The 22,445-nt window shown below is 36.0% G+C and overlaps 1 protein-coding gene across 1 annotated transcript; it reads left to right on the top strand.

Annotated features, from left to right (window-relative positions):
• The first annotated feature begins 7,659 nt into the window (after window positions 1–7,659).
• Window positions 7,660–20,326, top strand: LOC133881237 (two-pore potassium channel 1-like). Its single transcript, XM_062320172.1, has 2 exons — window positions 7,660–7,960; window positions 19,983–20,326. The coding sequence occupies exons 1-2, from the start codon at window positions 7,660–7,662 to the stop codon at window positions 20,324–20,326; spliced, it is 645 nt and encodes a 214-aa protein (XP_062176156.1).
• The last annotated feature ends 2,119 nt before the right edge of the window (window positions 20,327–22,445 follow it).

Below are 22,445 nucleotides of genomic sequence, written 5' to 3' on the forward strand. Positions count from 1 at the left end.
ACTCATACATGAAGACGAATATATTAAAAAAATAAATGATAATTTAATTTGTTGTTTATTGTAAATTATTGTAACTTGAGCTTCTTCATTAAGATTGGGGATAATTGCACCGGAGGTCCCTGTGGTATACCATAATTATTTTTCCCTATGGTTTAAAAAGTTCACTGGAGGTCCTCGTGATATGCAATAATTACAAATCGATCCCTGGCGTCAAATTCTGTTAAAATTTTTAACAGATTCCGTCAAATGCCACGTCAGCGCCACGTGTCGCCAATAAGATGGCGACACGTGTCTATCGTAATAAAAAATATAAATTTATTAAAAAATAAATAAAAATACTTATTTTTTTATAAAAAAAATTCAAAAAAAAAAACAAAAAAAAAAAGAAGCTGAAGGGGTGGCCCAGCCACCCCTTTGGGGGTGGCCTGGCCGCCCCCAGCCACTGGGGGTGGCCGCGCGCCACCCCCAGTGGCTGCAGGGGGTGGCGCGCGGCCACCCCCAGTGGCCGGGGGTGGCGCGCGGCCACCCCCAAGGCCCAGGGGGTGGCCTTCGGGCCACCCCTAGATCTACTAAGGGTGGCCCGATGGCCACCCCCGGCCACTGGGGGTGGCCGCGCGCCACCCCAGGTGGCCTCTGGGGGTGGTGCGCGGCCACCCCCAGTGGCCGGGGGTGGCCATCGGGCCACCCTTAGAAGATCTAGGGGTGGCCCGAAGGCCACCCCCAATGGCCTGGGGGTGGCCGCGCGCCACCCCCGGCCACTGGGGATGGCCGCGCGCCACCGCCGGCGGCCTCTGGGGGTGGCGCGCGGCCACCCCCATGGGCTGTTGGTGGCCTGGCCACCCCTTTCCCATTTTTGTTTTTTTCTTTTTTTTTTTGTTTTTTGTTTTTTTTTTTAAAAAAAATAAGTATTTTTTATTTATTTTTTAATAAATTTATATTATTTTATTAAAATTAGACATGTCAGCGCCACGTGTCACCAATAAGATGACGACACGTGGCGCTGACGTGGCATTTGACGGAATCTGTTAAAAATTTTAACAGAATTTGACGCCAGGGATCGATTTGTAATTATTGCATATCACGAGGACCTCCAGTGAACTTTTTAAACCATAGGGAGTGAAAAATAATTATGGTATACCACAGGGACTTTCGGTGCAATTATCCCTTAAGATTGATTCAGTGTAATTGTGATTTTACTGAAGTTCAATAAAAAGTCATCATCAGTTCATTAGTATCATTTATTAGTCAAAAATGAGATATTCTGGGTTAGTTGTTAAGCCTGTTATTATACTTTGTCCTGAATTGGTTAAAACTAAAACGACGTATAAGTTCGTTATTTCTCTCTCTCTCTCTCTCTCTCTCTCTCTCTCTCTCTCTCTTTTCTTTTCTTTTCTTTTTTTCTTTTTTTTAATCAAGGTATTTTAGGTCTCTTATAACCAAACATATCTCGTTTGCTGCTGTCCCACACACAATAGTAGCCTTCCGAGTGCAAAGGCCCAACCAAAATCACCAGACTAATCTCGAGTGCCATTGTAGGAATATAGCATTTAAACGCAGACTATGCCAGTGTAGCTAGCTCCAAGAAGGAAGTAGCATCTATCCAGTTTCGAACTCAAGACCTCAAGGGATGATGTCCCTAGAGGCCGTAACCCTTACCATTTAGGCCACCCTCTTGGAGTTCAAATTTTTTTTTTTTTTTTTTTTTTTTTTTTTTTTTTTTTTTTTTTTTTTTTTTTTTAAGGAGAAAACTTCAATTTTAACCCTTGATCTTTCATCTATTTTGAAAAAAGATATCCAAACTTTAAAAAATGTTACTTTAGGATATCTATCTTTCAATTTTTTTTTTTTTCAATTTTAACACTCTTTAGAATTTTCCGTTAAATCCTATCAAAATTTCCAAAATACCCCTGTGTTTATTTTTTAAAAAAATTTATAAAATTTTTCCAAGATTCAGGCATTGGTATTTTTGCAAATTCTGTTAAATTCTGACCAATACCTAAATTCTAGCAATTTTTTTTCAAAAAAAAATGGAGGTATTTTGAAAAATTTGACAAGATGTAACGAAGAATTCTAACAGAATGTTGAAATTAAAAAAAATAAAAAAATAAAAAATTGATATTCTAAATTGACACTTTTTAAAGTTTGGTACATTTTTTTTCAAGAGTGATGGAAGATTATGAATTGCAAGTAAAGTTCTCCTTTTTTTTAATGTTCCTATATTTGGGTCATTTAAAAATAAAAAAAAAAAATTAAAAAGAAAAAAGAAAAAAAAAAAAGGTCCACATACTTTACTCAAACTACCACCCAATTGATAATATCTCCCCAAACTTTTAATTGAAACAATGTCTCCTTAAACTATCAAAAAATAGTCAATGTCTTTCAAAGTCAGTATTAAGACAAAAATGATTTTATATTTTTCTCAATAAAAAAAAAAATAGGAAACTGGGAGCGCAGCCATCACTCTTAAAAAAAAAAAAATCCCTATAAATTCTGGAAAAAAAAAAAAAAAGTTATTTTTATTTTTTTAAAAAAAGGAAAAATTTTAATTTTAATTTTTTTTTAAGAAAAAACGAAATCTTTTTTATTTTTATTTTAATTTTTAAATTTGTCCACCCTTAATTTTTATGTATTTGTGTATTTATTTAATTTTTAAGTATTTATGTATTTATTTTATTTTAGACCAAAAATTTGAATTAAATTTGGATGATAAGAAGGAATTTTCCCTTTCCCAAGATTATGGCGGCTCTAAGGTACTTCGATGCAGTTTGCAGCTCATTATGTGACACGTGTGACTTCAATATCCCATGAAACTAATCAAGAGTTAGTTTAGTTAAATTCGACTTTCTGTTTGTGAAGATTATATAAATTGCATGACTAATTTTTTTTAAATAATAAATTAGTTTCTACCTCTATAAAAGTTAAGCATATATTTTGTCAAAATATTCATACAACAAAGTGAATAAAATTTTTATATTTTAAATTGTTTATTATTTTTTTTTTATTTTTTATTTAGATAAATTAATAAAGGAAACACAATACAAATTCGTAAACAAACGTAGCCATAATGACCACATATTGATATTTTTATTTTTTATTGCCATTCATTCTAGTGATGAAAAATCAAGTACTCAAGTTACCATAAGGAATGAGCTAAAACAAATACGTAATATGCTATATATTATTCATCATTAATTGTTTCATACTGATTTTTATAACACCTAATCTTTTTAATTTTTTTTTTTAATTTTTAAATTTGACCACCCTTAGTTTTTATATATTTATGTATTTATTTTATTTTTAAGTTTTAGTTTTTTTTTTCTTTTAGTATTTTTATTTTATTTTATTAAGGGTATTTTCGTCATTGAGAAAATATTAATAATTTTTAGTAATTTAAGAAGAACATTGTCCAAATTAAAAGTTTGGAGAGAAAATACATTATTAATTTGGTAGTAGTTTGATGGGGCTATGTAGACTTTACCAAAAAAATTAACTAATAAATAGTGTCCCACTATTATATGATTTAAAATAAAAAAAAAAATTAATAATAATAATAATAATACATAGAAAAATTGTAATACCTCAATTTTTATTACACTCTAAATATTGTCAAAGCTTACCAAATATTTTCAAAGCTTACCAACCTTTTGTACGTACCATTTTTCTCTTTAAGAGTAATTATCATTAGTTACTTGTTCCATCTAAGCAACTAGATGTTGCATTAAAACTTAAGTGGTAATACAACCTAATTTTTTACTCAGGTGTTCAACAAAATAACTTAACTGCCTAGGGCACTTTGTTAGAAGAATTACTTGTTGATATTAAATGTTCTTTTTTATTTTTCTTGATCTCCTCAAATTTTCAAAAAGGTGAAATACGGTGAACATATTTTACTTTTAGCTAAAAATGTTATTAAAAAGAGTAAAAACGACATCTAAGATATGCACACCGGTGTACATAAGCTCTCGTTGAAAATTATATGGAAAATGAATGTTCCTTATGTTGTGAAAGTGTTTGTGTTCATGTTGTCAATATTCGTAAACAAGAAGACAGGTGTGGGAGTGAGTCGTGTGTGACGACTCAAGTTTCGTCTTAGCAACTTTGGCGACAATAGTTCATCTTATTACAAAACCGTTTGTAATGAAAGCAATGGTAGCTTGGAAGGCTGTTACTTTCTGTGGGGAATTGGGTTTCCAAAGAGTATTTTTTGAAAAAGATGCTCTGAACATGGTCCCAAGTGATCCTTGTTGGAGTAGGTTTGACAAGTTGATTGAGGATGCTCAAGTATGGCTTCATAGCTTCCAACCATGTGTTGCTCATCACATTTGTAAGGAGGCTAAGGAAGCGGCTCATTAAATGGCGAATAAAGCCCTTTCATAGTTTTGTAGTTGCTGAGCAAAAATGTCAATTTCTCTAGACCAAGTCTGAATTGAGGAATGTCATTTCTTTATCCAGAGTATTGAACTTGCTGAGCAAGAAGTTTATCTTTAATATATGATTATTTGATATCGGATTTTTTTAAAAGAAGAAAAAAGAAAAAGAAAACCTCATCCTCCGCATTACTTCCTCCATAAAAAACACCACTCAATCCTAACTTTAGTGCCATATAACCTATCTATGCCCTTAATGGCTTAGAGTAGTAGCAGCATCAATTTTTCTTAAATTTACGGAACCACATTACTTTTTATTTTTCAATTCAAATAAATTTCACAATAGCTTTTCTTAACCTTTCCTTATACCATTTAAATATTATTTTAAATAAATGTTACATGAAAGATAATGCATTTTTATATTAAAATATTTTTTCAAAGAAATGCTAGAGGAAAGAGAAAGCTTTTTATATTAAAATAATTTTTTCAATCTGCAATCGGCTTCTTCTTGTACTCATCATCTCTATGGGTCCCCAAAAAAAAAAATATCTGCAGCAATAACATATCCGTACCCAACAGAGAAAGCTTTTTCTTTTTTTTTTTTTTTTTTTTTTTTTTTTTTTTCTTTTTTTTTTCCCTTTTTCTTTTTACTTTCTAATCATATTTAAGACATTTGGGTTAATTAAGACATGCCAACATATATTTAAAATTAGAAAAATGATAAAACCACAATCCCATCACAACTCCCTCACAACCCTCACTCACAATGGTGTGGGGCCCATACACATGGGCCCCACACTATTGTGAGTGGAATTGTAATGTAGTTGTACAAATGGGTTGTGAGTCATTCATGTCCCCTTTTCATAGATTCCCCCCAAACATTTTTGGAGCATTGAATGCAAATAATGCCCAGCAAAGCTATCGTCTTTGCTTTATGATTTGGTTTAGGTGCCATAATATATATATATATATATATTTATTTATTAATTTTTTTTATAATATTTCTAACGATCTAAATTTAATTAAATTCATTTTCTTTTTAGGGAAAACTTGAAATTAAAATATGTTTGTATAATTCTTATTGTTTTTCGTGATGACATATAAGTTATTCCTCGTAAAATTGATGATCGTTGCATACTGATACTGCCAAGGTTACGAGGTTGAGTAGACAATATATCTTTGACGATGAATGCTAAAACTCTTTTTAGTGTGTTTTTTGTATCTATCTAGAAAGATATAAATGTAATAAAAGAATTTAAAAAATTACATCCATATCATTTAAAAGGACACCAAAAGAAAATTAAAAGAAACTCTAATATTCCTCATTTTCGATAGGGATGTAAACCTACATGGGAGGATAATATTGCAGGTGCAATTAATAACATGGCTAAAGTGCCCAATCTTCTACGGTACCCAAATTGCCTAGAGCAATTTTTACATTTGGCTTTAGGGTTATTATGATCAATAGGCTCCCCTTCTGTAAAGTGGTCCCAAATTATAAATTAATTAGTATTTTTTTTTTCTTTATTTTTTACCTCTTGTTGGAGGGAAGGTGTAGGGCTCTGGACATTTATGGATTGTTACATGATTATCATGGTCCTTCACATGTAGGCTTCGGCCTTCGTACCAATATTACCCATTAAAGCTGCCATCCATATGTTATTAAACAAATAATAGACTTTATTCAACAACCAAACACATATAATGATGCAAACTAGTCAAACACAAAATTTCAAAAGCAATCAATCTCAAACATTAACAAGTTCTTTAGACAATGTGTTAGGTTTTTAATATTAGCAAATTCAATGTCAAAATATGTTTTGTTAAAAGTTTTGAGTCTATGATTAAATCAGTGCAACAGCTGACCCACAACATGAGAATTCAAGTTTGTGTATGTAAACCAACATTGATGTAGTCGGATTAAAATGACCATATCTTTTGATTCTGATATCAAATGAAGGCAAGTTGGGTGGAGTTTGAAAGATCAATCAAAATTATGCAACGTTATATTTCATGAAAAGTTTTCAATTCCAATATTTACTTGGTCAAAATGGGATATAAAAAAAAAAAAAAAGGTTGATAAACTGAATAGAATAGCTCGCCCTAAGTTGAGTTCCAAATCAATTGGAACTAGCCCTGTTAGAAGGACCTTGAAGATCAGTCAATGGTCCCCTTCCAAGTGGTGCTCCAAGATAGTTTGAACTAGGGTCTTACAAAATGGCCCATTCCAAGTAGTAAAATACGTGTGTGTATTGTTATACTATTTTCATAATATTTGGTGATTTTATTTTTAAATTCCACATTATTTTATAGACACATATTCAACCCGCTTTTTTAGGTGTTGGTCGGAGTCATTGGGCTATTTTTCACAATGTAAAAATGATAACAAAAAAATGAACCAACATCAATATTTGAAATAGGATTATTGTCGTGTACGGCTAATTTTATGTTAGATTCGCGAGTCATGTAAAAATTGTCAACTCTTATTTTGCATGTCAGATTCTTACAATATCAAAGCATGGATATAAGACTATATAAGTTAGTCTTAATCGACTCAATTTAATTAAACGGGTTAGACCCTCAACCCTAACCCGCTAATTTCGTGATTGGTTCACAGATTGTGTAAAAATTGTCTTCTCTACAAGCAACCAACACTATAGGAGTCATATTTTTATTTATTTTCTCCATAAATTCGTACAAACATTTTTTAAGCATTGAATGCAAACAAATGCCTAGCAAAGCCACCGTCTCTACTCTTAATACTCCTTTGAAGATTCAAAAGGAAGTCGGAGCAATGTCTAGCTTTTTTATTTATTTATTTATTTATTTATTTTTAACAAAATTTAATTCTTATTAGTATACTCAAAAGAGACATGAGGTTAACAAAGATGAAAAACAAGTTCCTTGTTTACAATATCATAAATGCTAGGTGGAATTTATTCCAACCATATTGAGTCTATGACATGAGTTACAGTGACTCTAGTTAGAGTGTGAGTAGCTGAATGGGGAGATAATGCTACAGTTTTCCTAGTTAAGCATAATGGTTTAATTATAGGGGTGTAATTTCGGACCAGCTATAACTGGCCAGGAAACCGGCTTCAAGTAACCGGAAAACCGGTTTGGTATCTGGTTATTTAAAACCAGGTAACCGGGTACTGGGAGCCAGAGTCGGGTATTAATTTTCTAGACACCCGTTTATAACCGGGTAACCGGCTTCGGATGCATTAAATGATGAATAACCTCAGTTTAATTTTTTTTTTTTTTGGATGAATAACCTCAGTTTAGTTTTATGATGGTCTCCGTCTCTAATGATGCTAAAGAATCATTGCTTCTAGATATGAAAGATCGTTCTCATCTTAATGAAAAGGATGCCCTCCAGAGAAGAAGAATAAATGGAGTGGAATCTCCTTTACCTCTTGAATCTATGTATGTGAAACAACAATTTTGCATCAAGCATGTGGTCTTTTTGTTGGCTGCCTACCTAGGTGGGGGCACCCTTTGTTTCTTCCTCATCAGAAATCAGATCAAGGGTCAAAAAACAAATGGGATTCTTGATTCCATTTACTTCTGTGTTGTTACAATGACCACAATAGGCACTACAAAAATACTCACAATTGGACGCGTGTCTACAGTACTGGTTACTGTAGACACGTGTCCAATTTGACACGTGTCTTATAAGACACGTGTCTAATTGTACCATCTTCACAATTGGACGCGTGTATTTAATACTTGTGTCCAATTGGACACGTGTAATAATACACCTGTCCAATTGGACACGAGTGTTAAATACACGTGTCAAACTGTTATTTTTTTCCAAATATATATTAAAAAAAAAAATTGTGTTGTGTTAATTTTTTGAAAAAAAAAAAAAAAAAAAAACTCCTTATCTTATTAACCATACAAATATGTGAAAATACGGTGTACATAACTTATACACATAAAATTAGGTTTGAAAGCTATATGCTATATGGTATATGTAAATTATATACTTGAAATTTATGCTTTTTAGGTTCCTTATTTATATATATATAGTAAACTAATAAGTACGTAAACCCTAACCTAATTTAGATATTGTACTATATGCATAATTAAACAAATTTGGTGCTATATATATAATTAAACCAAATAGTTCAAATTAGGGTTTAGTTTTATACCCCATCTACGTTTAGAAACAAAAAAAAAATTTAAAACATAACAAAGTTAAAAAACCTATAATTAATACTATATATATAGATATGCATGCATGTAAACGGTTTAGAAACTATATACAGTAATCTTGCTATTTATGGTTATATATAGTATATGCAATTATTTTAAGGGTTCCGCGCTACATAATGAATTAAATACTTATAGTTTAGTCCCTTATATAGTACATACATTTAGGGTTTATGGCTATATATAGTACATACACTTAGGGTTAGGGTTTATGGCTATATATAGTATATACACTTAGGGTTATGATTTATAGCTATATAGATATATAATATATATACTTAGCGTTAGAATTTATAGCTATATATAACATACATACTTATTATTAGGGTTTATCGCTATATATAGTATACACACTTATGGTTAGGGGTTTTAGGGTTTATAGGTATATATAATGTATACACTTAAGGCTATGGGTTATAATTTAATTCATTTTACATTTTATGAATAATAACGTCAATATATTTTCACGTGTCATTATTGTACACTTTTAAATATAACATTAAATCGTAGATTGATTATAATTAGATTGTAACGATATATATATAGCCATATACACTTAGGGTTAGGGTTAGAGTTAGGGTTTTTTGCTATATATAGTACATACACTTAGAGTTAGGGTTTTTTGTTATATATAGTACATACACTTAGGGTTATGGTTTTTTGCTATATAAAATACATACACTTATGATTATGGTTTATATAATGAGTTCTATATATATATATATATATGGTATACTCATAAGTACGTAAACCCTAACTAAATTGACATATTGTACTATATGCATAATTAAACCAAATTTCTGCTATATATATGTAGACGCAAAAAAAAAAAAAATTGCAACATGAGTTTAAGTTAGGGTTTATAGCTATATATAGTATATATACGTAGAGTTAGGGTTTATGGCTATACATAGTATATAATATATACACATAGAGTTATGGTTTATAACTATATATAGTATATAAACGTAGAGTTATGGTTTATGGCTATACATAATATATAATATATACACGTAGAGTTAGGGTTTATAGCTATATATAGTATAGGGGATTAGGGTTTATAGATATATATAGTATATACATTTAGGGTTAGGGTTTTTAGCTATATATATATAACATACACTTAAGATTATGGTTTATGGCTATATATAGTATATACACATAGGGTTAGGAGTAGTATAGTATATATACTTATACTTAGTGTCATGGTTTAAATTTAGGGTTTATATTTAGTTTTAATTTATAGTTTATGTTTTAGTTTTAGGGCTTAGGGTTTAGCAATGTGTACATGCAGTACATACACTTAGGGTTACATGGGTTTATATAAAATATATATAATATGTTATATATAATTATAATATATATATAATATATTTTATATATAATTATAATATTAAAAAAATAACATTTGGAGACGTGTATTTCCATACACGTCTCCAATTGGGCACGTGTACTACGTACACGTGTCCAATTGTTTGGCCAGGTACTGCGCGGGAGTTCTCCCGCGCGCCACCTGGCCAAACGGAGATAGATTTTTTTTAAAAAAATATAATAATTTTTAAAGAAAATAGATTATTTAAATTAAATATATATTTGTATAAAAGAAATGGGTAGCTTCCTCTGGAAGCTACCCATTTCTATACGATCTCTCTCTCTCTCTCTCTCTCTCTCTCTCTCTCTCTCTCTCTCTCTCTCTCTCTCTCTCTCTCTCTCTCTCTCTCTCTCTCTCTCTCTCTCTCTCCGTCGAGCTCAGCCGGTCGGCGACAGCCCGTTCCGGTGCCTCTCGGCCTTGTCTCCGGCGTGGTGACCTCTCTCTCACACCGACTGTCTCTCTCTCAACCGACCCTCCCTCTCTCTCACGTGTATATACACCGGATCTCTCTCTCTCTCTCTTTCTCTCTCTACTGGGACGTCTCTCCGGCAGCTTGGCACGGCCGTCAGCTTGATTTGCTCCGGTCAGTGTTTATCTCTCTCGATTTGTTCAGTGGCCGGTTGATAACATATATATATACATTTGCTAACTTATTTTTTCTTCACAAATTGGTCCGAATATGCAGGTATGTATATAAGGAACCCTAAATCCACAAACCGGCAGCTTGGCAGTGAGTATTTTGCCCCTTATTTGTTGTATTTCATTTTTTCTTCCACATGTAAATTTGTACTAACTATATATATATTGTAATAATTTTTATTTGTTCTTGATTGATAATTGTAATAATTTTTGGACTGTGTTCTATTTTTTTATTGCAATGTTGCTGAATTAGTGTAATTTGTATGCTTATAATTCTGTTTTTTTTTTTTTTTTTTTTTGGGTTTTTAGGGACTAGGTATTTTAGTTTTGCTATATTTTGTGTTTTTGTTTTTAACAATGCTGCATGTATTTTTGTGTTAGTACACATTTGATAATTTTTTTGTGTAGGCGTTTGTATTTTTGTGTCATTTAGGGTTATATGTATTTTTATTTTTTTGGAAGCCATGTACTTTTTTACCATGTTGTGTTTTTATTGTTTTTAATTTTTTTTGTCTTAATTTTTATTTGAGAGGTTTTATATATATATATTTGAATGTGTTATTATGGATTACGGAGTTTTTTTGTTAGTGAAACAAAATCAAACAATGTCCGATATTAGTTTAGCGTTATAAACCAACGATGACACTTTTGAAAATAATAAATGAAAAAAAAAAAATAAAATGGGATTGAATAAAAAAGGAAAAAATTAAAATTTAACGTCTACTTTTTAAGAAATACCTAAACTCCAACCCTAAACTTTATATCCTAAAATCATAACCATAAAACCAACACAATAATAAACCCTTAAATAAACTCTGAATCCTACACTTTCTAAAAAAAAAACCCTTACCCTAAACCCTAAACCCTAAACCCTAAATCCTAAACCCTAAAAAAAAAATCCTACACTTTCTAAAAAAAAAACCCTAACCCTAAACCCTAACAAACCCTAAACCCTAAACCCTAAACCCATACAAACCCTAAACCCTAAACCCTAAAAACAAAATATCCTACACTTTCTAAAAAAAAAACCCTAACACTAAAAACAAAAACCCTAACCTTAAACCCTAAACCCTAAAAAACTAAAACCCTAAACCCTAAATCCTAATCCTAGATCCTTAAAATAAAAAAAAAAAAAAAAAAAAAAAAAAAAAAAAAATCCTACACTTTCTAAAAAAAATACCCTAACCCTAAACCCTAAACCCTTAAAAAAAAAAAAAAAAAAAATCCTACACTTTTTTTTAAAAAAAAACCCTAAACCCTAAACCCTAAAAAAAAAAAAAAAAAAAACCAAAACCCTAAACCCAAATCCTAAACCCTTATAAAAAAATCCTACACTTTCTAAAAAAAAACTAAAACCTTAAACCCTAACCCTAAACATTTTACCCAAAAAAAAATGTCCTACACTTTCTTAAATAAAATCTTAACCCTAAATCCTAACAAACCCTAACCCTAAACCCTAAACCCTAACAAACCCTAAACCTTAAACCTTAAACCCTAAACCCTAAAAAAAAAATATCCTACACTTTCTAAAAAAAAAACCCTAACACTAAAAACAAAAACCCTAACCTTAAACCCTAAACCCTAAAAAAATCCTACACTTTTAAAAAAAAAACTAAAACCTTAAACCCTAACCCTAAACACTTTACCCAAAAAAAAAAAGTCCTACACTTTCTTAAATAAAATCTTAACCCTAAACCCTAACAAACCCTAACCCTAAACCCTAAACCCTAACAAACCCTAAACCCTAAACCCTAAACCCTTACAAACGCTAAACCCTAAACCCTAAAAAAAAAATATTCTACACTTTCTAAAAAAAAAACCCTAACACTAAAAAAAAAATTCTACACTTTCTAAAAAAAAAACCCTAACCCTAAACCCTAAACCCTAACCCTAAACCCTAAACCCTAACAAACCCTAAACCCTAAACCCTTATAAAAAAAATAAAATAAAACCCTAAACCTTAAACTCTAACAAACCCTAAACCCTAAACCCGTATAAAAAAAAAAAAAAATAAAACCCTAAACCCTTTAAAAGAAAAAAAAAAAATTCGTACACGCCATCTTGCGTGACATGCACAATTTGTTTACAAGTTTATACTGTAAGACGTATGATTTGTCTCGGTCTCTTAACCCTATACAGAGAAATATGGACAAGTCTTGGATGTCAGCACCTAGGGGTACGACACGGTATAATGACGAGTGTAGGGCGTTTGTGGCATTTGCCGTTAGTAACTGTACGGCCGTCGATGGCAAAATTTACTGCCCATGCAAGTATTGTCGAAATAACCAGCGTCACACTCCAGATTACGTTCTTGCCCACCTAACTAGAGGTAGGGGGATGAATCCGGGATACAATTTGTGGTATATGCACGGTGAGACTACGACTGGGTCCGCTATTCGTGGTCAGTGTTCGAGTTATCACAGTGGCACAGATACCGCTGCCTGTAGCACTGAACATGGTGAAGTCACAGAACAGGAGGGTGTGGCCGTGGAACAGGATGATGACATGCACGCCATGTTGCGTGACGCCTTCGGCGTGCACGATGTTGCTGAAGCCGGCAGTACGGATCCGCAACAAGTTGTCGAAGATACCTCTTATGGGGACGCATTGAAGTACCAAGAGTTGTTAAAAACCGCCGAGAAGCCCCTTCACCCTGGTACCAAGCATAGTAAATTGAGTGCTACTATACACATGTACAATTTGAAGTGCGTTGGAGGTATTAGTAACAAGATTTTTTCAGACATTCTCGAATTTATCAATCAGCTGTTGCCTCCTTGCGATGAGACATTGCCAGATAATACGTATGAGGTGAAAAAGTTTCTAAGTGTCATGGGTCTGGGGTATGAGAAGATTCCGACGTGCCGTAATGACTGTATGTTATTCTGGAAAGACAATAAAGAATTAGATTCATGTACCGTATGTGGAGAATCTAAGTGGAGGGCTGATACACATATAGATGAGGATGGTGAGGTCATATCAGCGAGAAAAAAATGCCCGGTGAAGATCTTGAGGTGGTTTCCACTCATCCCACGGTTACAGAGGTTATTCATGTCTGAGCATACTGCGCCCCATATGAGATGGCATGCAGAAGGCCGCACTAGGGATGGCGTATTGAGGCACCCGGCTGACGGTGAGGCGCGGAGATCGTTTGACATTTTACATCCAGATTTTATGGCAGAGAGTAGGAACGTCCGGCTTGGTTTGACAGCAGATGGATTTAATCCATTTGGGAACATGAGCACATCCCACAGCACATGGCCCGTAATGCTTGTGCCGTACAATTTGCCACCTTGGATGTGCATGAAACAGACGTCGTTCATCCTGTCACTGGTTATCCCTGGACTGAGCTCACCAGGTATGGATATTGATGTTTACCTTCAGCCATTGATTGATGAGTTGCTGGAACTGTGGAATGTAGGGGTACGAACATTCGATGCTTCAAAGAAGGAAAATTTTATTATGCGATCCCAGTTGATGTGGACAATAAACGACTTGCCAGCGTATGCAGATTTATCTGGTTGGCCTAACAGGGGTGCGAAGGCATGCCCTTATTGTATGCAATCGACACGTTCTAAACGCTTAAAGAACGGATGTAAATTTTGCTATATGGGGCACAGGAGATACTTGCCAACTGAACATTTGTGGCAGCTGAACAGGAGAACATTTGATGGTACTGAAGAATTTGACAGCGCGCCAATTGTGCCATGCGGAGACGAGGTCCTCCAACAGTTGGACGGAGTTATGTTTGGGGATGAGATCGCGGGTAAGAAGAAGAAACGGAAGAAGCGGAAGAAGGGTGCAGGGAGTTTGGATGTTATATGGAAGAAGAAAAGTATCTTTTTCAGATTGCCGTATTGGAAAGACAATTTGCTTCGGCACAATCTTGATGTTATGCACATAGAGAAAAATGTCATGGACAATATACTTGGCACTATTTTGGATATCAAAGGGAAAACGAAGGACAACTTGGCAGCTCGGCTGGATTTGCAGGAAATGGGGTTGAGACCTAAGTTGCATCCGTTCACGGCCGCAAATGGTAAGATGTATATTCCCGCTGCCTGTCACACCATGTCTAGAGAGGACAAAGAAAATTTCCTGAAGGTTCTTCGAAATGTGAGGGTCCCGGACGGATACGCCTCGAACATTTCACGATGTGTTCGGCTCAAGGACCGTACAATTTCTAGGTTGAAGAGCCATGATAGCCACATACTGATGCAACAGCTTCTCCTAATTGCATTGCGTAAGTCATTGCCAGATAAAGTTGTTAGACCTCTTGTGGAGATTTCAGCATTTTTTAGAGGCATATGCTCAACCAAGCTATCACAAGAAGATATAGACCGACTGCAGGGTGACGTCTGTATCACTTTGTGCAAGCTAGAACAGATTTTTCTCCAGGGTTTTTTACCAGCATGGTCCACTTGGTCGTGCATCTTGTACGCAAGTGTAGACTCGGCGGGCCCGTGCAGTATAGGTGGATGTACCCGGCAGAGAGGTAAAATTCGACGTAATATGTATATAAATATTTTGATTTAATGGTAACCCTAATTGACGACAATTCAAATGTCGTGTATGTGTGTACACCAGGAATCTTGGGAATTTCAAGTCTAATGTACGCAATAAAACGGCTCCTGAGGGGTGCATTGCGGAGGGGTACATAGCGACCGAGCTGGTAACGTTATGTTCAAGGTATCTGAAAAACGCACCAACATTCCACAACAGACCTCAGAGAAATCCTGATGGATCCAAGGGGGCGAGCACGCGTGTTACCCTGAACCCGTTGATGATGCACCAGATTCATCGTTATATTGTCTTCAACTTTGAAGAGTTTCACAATTTGCGGACGTAAGTAGAGTTTATATATTTAACAGAATTCGAATAAAAGTATTAATAACAATTATTACATAATTGTATACGCTGAATGAAGGATGCACAAAGACGCGCGTAGGCGATCATGCACTAGGGGTCGCATTACGGATGCTCTTATTGAAGCACAACATCATGAGCAGTTCTGCGAATGGTACCGTGCATATGTAAGAAAATAGTGGTAATTTTGAAATTGGAAAAATTTATGCGGGTTTAATATAATTAACTAATGTGATGTTTAATATTTGAAATTATAACATAGGTCGATGGCCTGGACGATCAACGTAGGGAGGAATTGGGCCACAACTTGGTTATGCGTTGTAGAGGGCTAAAGGGGACAGCGGTCAAGTACAACAGGTACATGGTAAATGGGAAATTGTTTCGCACGCTTGCCCATGATGTGGGAAGGAGGACTCAGAACAGCGACGTATGTGTTTCAACCGTTGAAGGCGAAACGTACTATGGGCAGTTAACCGATATAGTTGAGGTCGAGTACTATGACAGGACTACGTACGTCCTATTTAAGTGCAATTGGGCAGACCCAACGATGGATAGAGGATTCACAATAGACGAGTATGGCCTAGTGTTTGTCAACTTCAATCACCTCGTCCACAGGGGAGAACTGGTTCAAAACGAGCCATACGTGCTTACATCTCAGGTAGATCAAGTATTCTACGTCGAAGATGGAAGGAACCCAAATTGAGTTTGTGCGGTTAGGACCAAATCGAGCAACGTGTACGACGTTGGCCAGGGGGAAGGGAGTAATGAGGATGGTACAACTTACCATGAGTGCGTGCCGCTCGTACTAGCCACTGATGACCTACCCGATACGAATGATGAATTCGAGTACGACAGGCCTGACATTGATCCGATTGAAGCTCCCGTGATACAATGATTGATATATTTGTTGTGAGTAATATATTGTTTGTATAATTCGCTTGAACTCAATACAAATTTTTATTATTTGCATAAATTTCTATGTATAATTTGCATATTCATTAAAAATATATAAAATACAAATTCTAATTAATTTGTCTACATTTGTTCGCAGGTATTGATGGACCAGAGACCCCCTCCTTATGCATATCGGGCACCTCGCCCACCCGTGCCCCTAATGACCACGCCCACTGATTTGACGGCATTATATACTGCGGCGTGGCCACACCACCCAGATGGGGCTTATAGACCATTGTTACCGGGTACGGTGGCCGTAACCACGTCAGATCACGGGCAGACCAGCACAGTTGGACCTTGCAGCTCTCCATTGTCGGAGCTGCCGACATTATCTCAGATAGGGTTCACCCAATCGGGTAACGCCTATCGATGGTGGGTGCGCGAGGGGATGGGGCCACAGGGTTATGCGCTGTACTTTCCGTATACATATAGTGTACCGTCGACGTGTAACCCTAATAATGAGACGTAGGATGGTAGATTTTTACTGTCACAGACCAGGGAGATGCAGATGCCGGCTGTGGGGTTGGGACAAATACCGGCACAGGCGGCGATGCAGGGCCAGATTTTGGGGGCGAGACAGATGCCAGCATCGGGAGCGAGTCAGGGCCCGGGGCATGTAGAGAGCCAGATGCCTTTATATGGTGAGAGCCAGGTGCCACTTTCCGGTGAGAGTCAGATGCTAGATTTGGGGAGGAGCCAGAGTACCCATGAGGAGGACGTTGCGATGTTGAGTATCGATCAGTTGGCCCCCGGTAGCCCCCAGGATATGGATTCAGATGATGATCAGCAGCCTCCAACAGCCGGAGGGGTTGGCGAGGAGGTTGCAGGCGACCCAACACATAGAGATTGGTCATATTCGGTTGATGGGTACGTACATATTTAAACATACTTAAAACTCATATTATGTTACCAAAAATTTTATTTTTTGTTTGGAAAAAAAATAACTATTTGATTACAATTTGTTTATATATATATGTTTTTTAGTGTTAACCAATTAAACGTTGAATTTTTTTTCATTAGGGTACAACCCAAACGGAACCATATATTATGAGGTGATTAAGGACCCAGAGAGAAACTGGGTGCTCCCGAGGGGGAAGAAGGTTGTATTGCAGTACAATGCTGCTATACAACCTGTAGGACGAGCCTGCAATCGTTTTCGGCGGGCTGAGGGCAAGCTGATCAGGAGTGGGTCCTATATACACATGCGTGACGAATGAGCGAGGGTAAATAAGTAGATTAAGCAGGCAATGTGGGACGCGCTGATGGTATGTTTATGAATATAATTTAATTATTTATTTGAATTAAACTTGAGATTAATGTTTTTCTTGAAGTTTTTAAACCTATAATGCTTTGATTGAATGTGCAGGAGGAGTTCTATCTACCTGTATCAGTAGACGAGCGCAGGGCACAACAGGAGGCGTGGAATGATATTGGCCGTAAGCATCGCTCGTGGAAGTCGAGGTTCAAAACCAAACTATGTATTGGAGACGGTGACACGCCCGAGAGTATCCGTGCGAGAATGCCGGACAATTTTTTTGCGCAGTATGACGCAGCAGATGTAGAGTTCCTGCTGAGCGATTGGTGCACTGAGCATAAAAGGATATGTAGGGCAAAAAAATGTTGTGGTTTTTTAATAACAGTTCATTTAATTTTAGTTTTAATTTAAGTGTGTTAATGCTTACATTTTTATTTTCATGTTCAATGCGTAGGCAACCTCTGAACGGTTGAAGAGGCTGCGGGAGCAGAATGACCTTCCCCATTGTACGGGATCTAAAAGTTATGCCAGATTTAATCACGAGGAGGTATGAAAAAATATATGTTTATGTTTTTAATATTTGTTGCTAATTGTTTTTCTTTTTCTTTATACTATTTTTATCGCTATCTGTTTGTTATATATGTCAACTGCATGACGACAGACATGTACATCTGGCACGCCCCCCACTCGTGCCGCGTCGTTCGTGAAGACCCACACAAGGAAGGACGGCACTTATGTGAACGAACGTACACGGGTCCTATGCGTATGCTACTGATTTAATTTACTAATATTTTTAAATTATGTGTGATATGTCATTATTCAATATATGAGTTTTTCATGTTGACGACGTATAGGAGAGGATGACGCAGAGTTTATCCAGTGATCCAGCCGCCACGCAAAGCGTCTCCGCAGACACGGTGCGTTGGGCACCGAACGACGCTTACGAACAGGCGGTTGGGAGGCCTGAGTATGCAGGGAGGGTTCGGCAGGTTGGGCCGAACGTTACACCTGTTCGGGGGACATGTTTCTCATATACGCCTCGGTCACAGGGGGGACCATCTCAGGGCACGTCTTGGGATTGGGCCGAACACGCTCGGAAGATGGAAGAGATCCAAGCGGAGCTACAGGCTGAGCGAGTGAGGAATGACCGATTGGAGCAGCGCGTGCAACAGTTCGACGCCATGGAGCAGCGCATGCAACAGTTCAACGCCATGGAGCAGCGCATGCGACAGTTTGAGGTCTTCATGTCCTCCATGGGAGTATCAGCACCATGTCTTGGTACTCAGTCTTCACCTGCACACGTAGGTAGTACGTCGTCTGTTAGTAGTGCATCTGCAGGTATGATTTATATTGTGTATAAGACAAAATTAATTTCAATTTGTTTTCATTACTCCTTTAATTTTGCAAGTAATATTATATACTTTAATTGTCTATATTATTTGCATGTAATTCGACAACGGTTGGTACGTTGTCGCCTGTTGGACGACAGCTGAGCCAGCACTCCACTGTCGCTACACCTTCGCCCGCTACACCATTCCTTGCGCAGCAATCGCCGGTTGGCGAGAACACGCCTGGGACGGTACCTCGTGATTCGCAGGGACGCCCTTCAGATTTGTAGATATTTTGTGTAGTTATTTTTTGTTCGTAAATATTTGCGTAGTTAACGAATATGTTATTAATTATTGGTTTGTGTAATATGATTTTGCGTTGTTTTTGGGTAAAATAAATATTGCGTTATTTGTGGTTGGAAATAATAAAACTTGAAAAAAAAAATAAAATTTATTAACCCAAATAAATTTTAAAAAACAATAACAAAATTAAATTGAAAAAAAATTCCAAACTGAGTTTTTTATTTAATTATTTAAATAAAAAATTCGATTTGGAATTTTTTTTTTAAAAAAAATCGGTTTGACACGTATATTGAGATACACGTGTCAAACCGTTTTGACACGAGTATTAGATACACGTGTCAGATTTGACAAGTGTATTCCAATACACGTGTCAAAACGGTTTGACACGTGTATCTCAATACACGTGTCAGATTTGACACGTGTATTCCAATAAACGTGTCAAACCATTTTGACACGAGTATTTGAATACACGGGCAAACCGTTTGACACGTGTACCTCAATACACGTGTCAAAACGGTTTGACACGTGTATTCCAATACACGTTTTAAAATGTGCAGTTAATGACTTGCACATCTGACACGCGTCTCACGCGTGTCAAAATGAACGTGTCAAACTGTTTGACACGTGTACGACACTGTACACGTGTCAAACTGCACGTGGCAAATTGAAGTGATTTTTGTAGTGAGGATATGGGGACCTTGTCCCAGATAGCATACTGGCAAAACTACTTGCATGCATTTATGTATTCACAGGCATGGCTCTTGTGGGGCTATTTCTCAGTCAGGCAGCAGATTACGTGATAGAAAAGCAGGAAATCATTGTAGTTAGAGACATTTACATGAGTGGAAATGTCAATCCAAATGGGATTCTTAAGGAGGTTGAAACCAACAAAGTTAAATACAAATTTATTATGGTGGGGGTTCTTCTTCTGGTGCTTATTGTTGTAGGAACTGTCTTCTTGTTTTTAGTTGAAGAATTGAACTTTATGGACGCATTTTATTTTGTTTGTTCAACCATCACCATAAAATAGGCCCAAAAAACATATATATATATATATATTTTAAATTTCACTACCCGGTTCGGATAACCGGTTTCACCCGGGTAACCAAGTAACCCCCGGTTAACCAGGGACCTCGTAGCCGATTCTAGGTTATTGGCCAATAATCATGAACCAGCTCCGGATTTACACCCTTATTTAATTATAAGGAAATTTGGCATTAGTTACTTGTTGCATCTAAGTAACTAGATGTTGCATTAAAACTTAACTGGTAGGACAACCTCTTTTTTAACCCACCTAGGGCACTTTGTTAAAAGAATTACTTTTTGATGTTAAATGTTCTTTTGTATTTTTCTTGATCTACTCATCTACTCAAATGTTCAAAAAGTTGAAATATGATTAACCATATGTTGGGGATCATGCACTAATCAAAGTAAGCGCAACAGAATATCTATTTCAAAAAAAATTTCTTCAAGATAAACAATGCCAGATTAATTAAATTAACACGTTCAGGGTACTTACAATTGAAATTGACATCTCTTAGGCTACTTGAACCAGTTGACTTTGATTGATTTGCTCCTTCCATGTTCAACGGTGAAGAATGTGTTCTCATTGAATTGGTAAATAATACTTCATTATATCCCTCTATTTATAGACTCGGATTTACACTTATGATAAGGTTAGAAGATAAAAAAGAGTTTTAGCATAGATAATATAGAAGTCATAGGAGAAATTGAATTCCAACTCCTACTATTTAGGGTGTACGCCTAAGGGGAGTAAAACACTCACATTGGCCATGCACCAACCGACTATGAGGAGATAATTATCTTCCTATGCATCTAAAACCCTAGCCCATTGCTATAAACTATTCTACATGAGCTTGGGTTTTATCCCTAAGGCCCAATGCTCATTTATCTCTACTTAAGCCTTTTAGAATTAATTCCAAGAGCTTATAGTTTTTTAACTGCTTAAACCTATAGAAATTAATTCATAAGCCCACAACTCTTTAACTGCTTAAACCTATAGGAAATTAATTCCTAAGCCCAATCATCTTTATGTAATGAGCCACTTAAGAATCATAATTATTTGGCCCTGTTTTATCAACTAAAACAATTGATGTGTCACAAATATTGTATATTTGAACTCCTTAATTTACATTAGTTAAACATTTAGCTTTGTTATTTTCTAATTCTTTTGTTAGTTTTGGTACTTTAGCATTTTTTAAGTAATAGAGAGAAAAGAGTCCCAATTGTTGCACAATTCTTTCCAAGGGCAGCACGTGGACAACAGCTCTACACTCCTCTTCAGCAGCAAATCACGTCCAACAGCACTCCCCTAGCACCGAATCCCAACCTGCTGGACAGCACTTGGACAGCAACAACACTCTACAGCACCTGACAGCATGGACAACAGCTGCTGGACAACAACCTGCACGACCTGCAACACCTTCTACACTTGGACAGCACGCTTGGCAGCACCTGCAAGGGACAGCGGCTGCTGGACAGTAACCTGCAGCACCTTTTGCACCTGGACAGCACGCCCAGCAGTTCCTCCAGACAGCACCTTGGACACCACACTCTAGCTTGGACAGCATGGGCATCACGTGAAGGCAGCACACTCCACCAAGACAGCAACCTGCAGCATGCTATTTCTTTATAAAAGGCAGCACCATGCCATGGAAGAAGGGAGGAGAGAAAAAACGGAAAGAAGAGAAGAGGCATAGAGAAAAGAAAGAGAAGTGTCAGAGCAGAGGCTACGCCTCTGCTTCTCTCCTTCTTGGGTTAGATTTTCTGCACCATATGTCTTTTGTAAATGTTTGATTTTTATGTTTTTAATTTGATGTCTTAGGTTTTATTTATTTTATTATGTGTAGTTAAACCTTCTACTAAGGTTGAGGATGAAACCTCACCATTAAAGAGCGAAAATGTTTTCATGAGAGTTTATACTATCCGATTTTATTGGGGTTAATATTTTCAATGTTTTACTTCTTATCAATTTTTGAGATGATTTTTAGATATCTCTTGTGATTTCTGGATACAAGTGATGATTTGAAATAGTCTCATTTAATTGATTGCTTGGTTTATATATATAAATGTTAGATATTCATTGTATTTCGCTCTACGGATACATTTGATGATTTGGTTTAAACCGG

This window comes from Alnus glutinosa, chromosome 11, assembly GCF_958979055.1.
Source record: "Alnus glutinosa chromosome 11, dhAlnGlut1.1, whole genome shotgun sequence".
In the NCBI taxonomy this organism is placed as follows: Eukaryota; Viridiplantae; Streptophyta; class Magnoliopsida; order Fagales; family Betulaceae; genus Alnus; species Alnus glutinosa.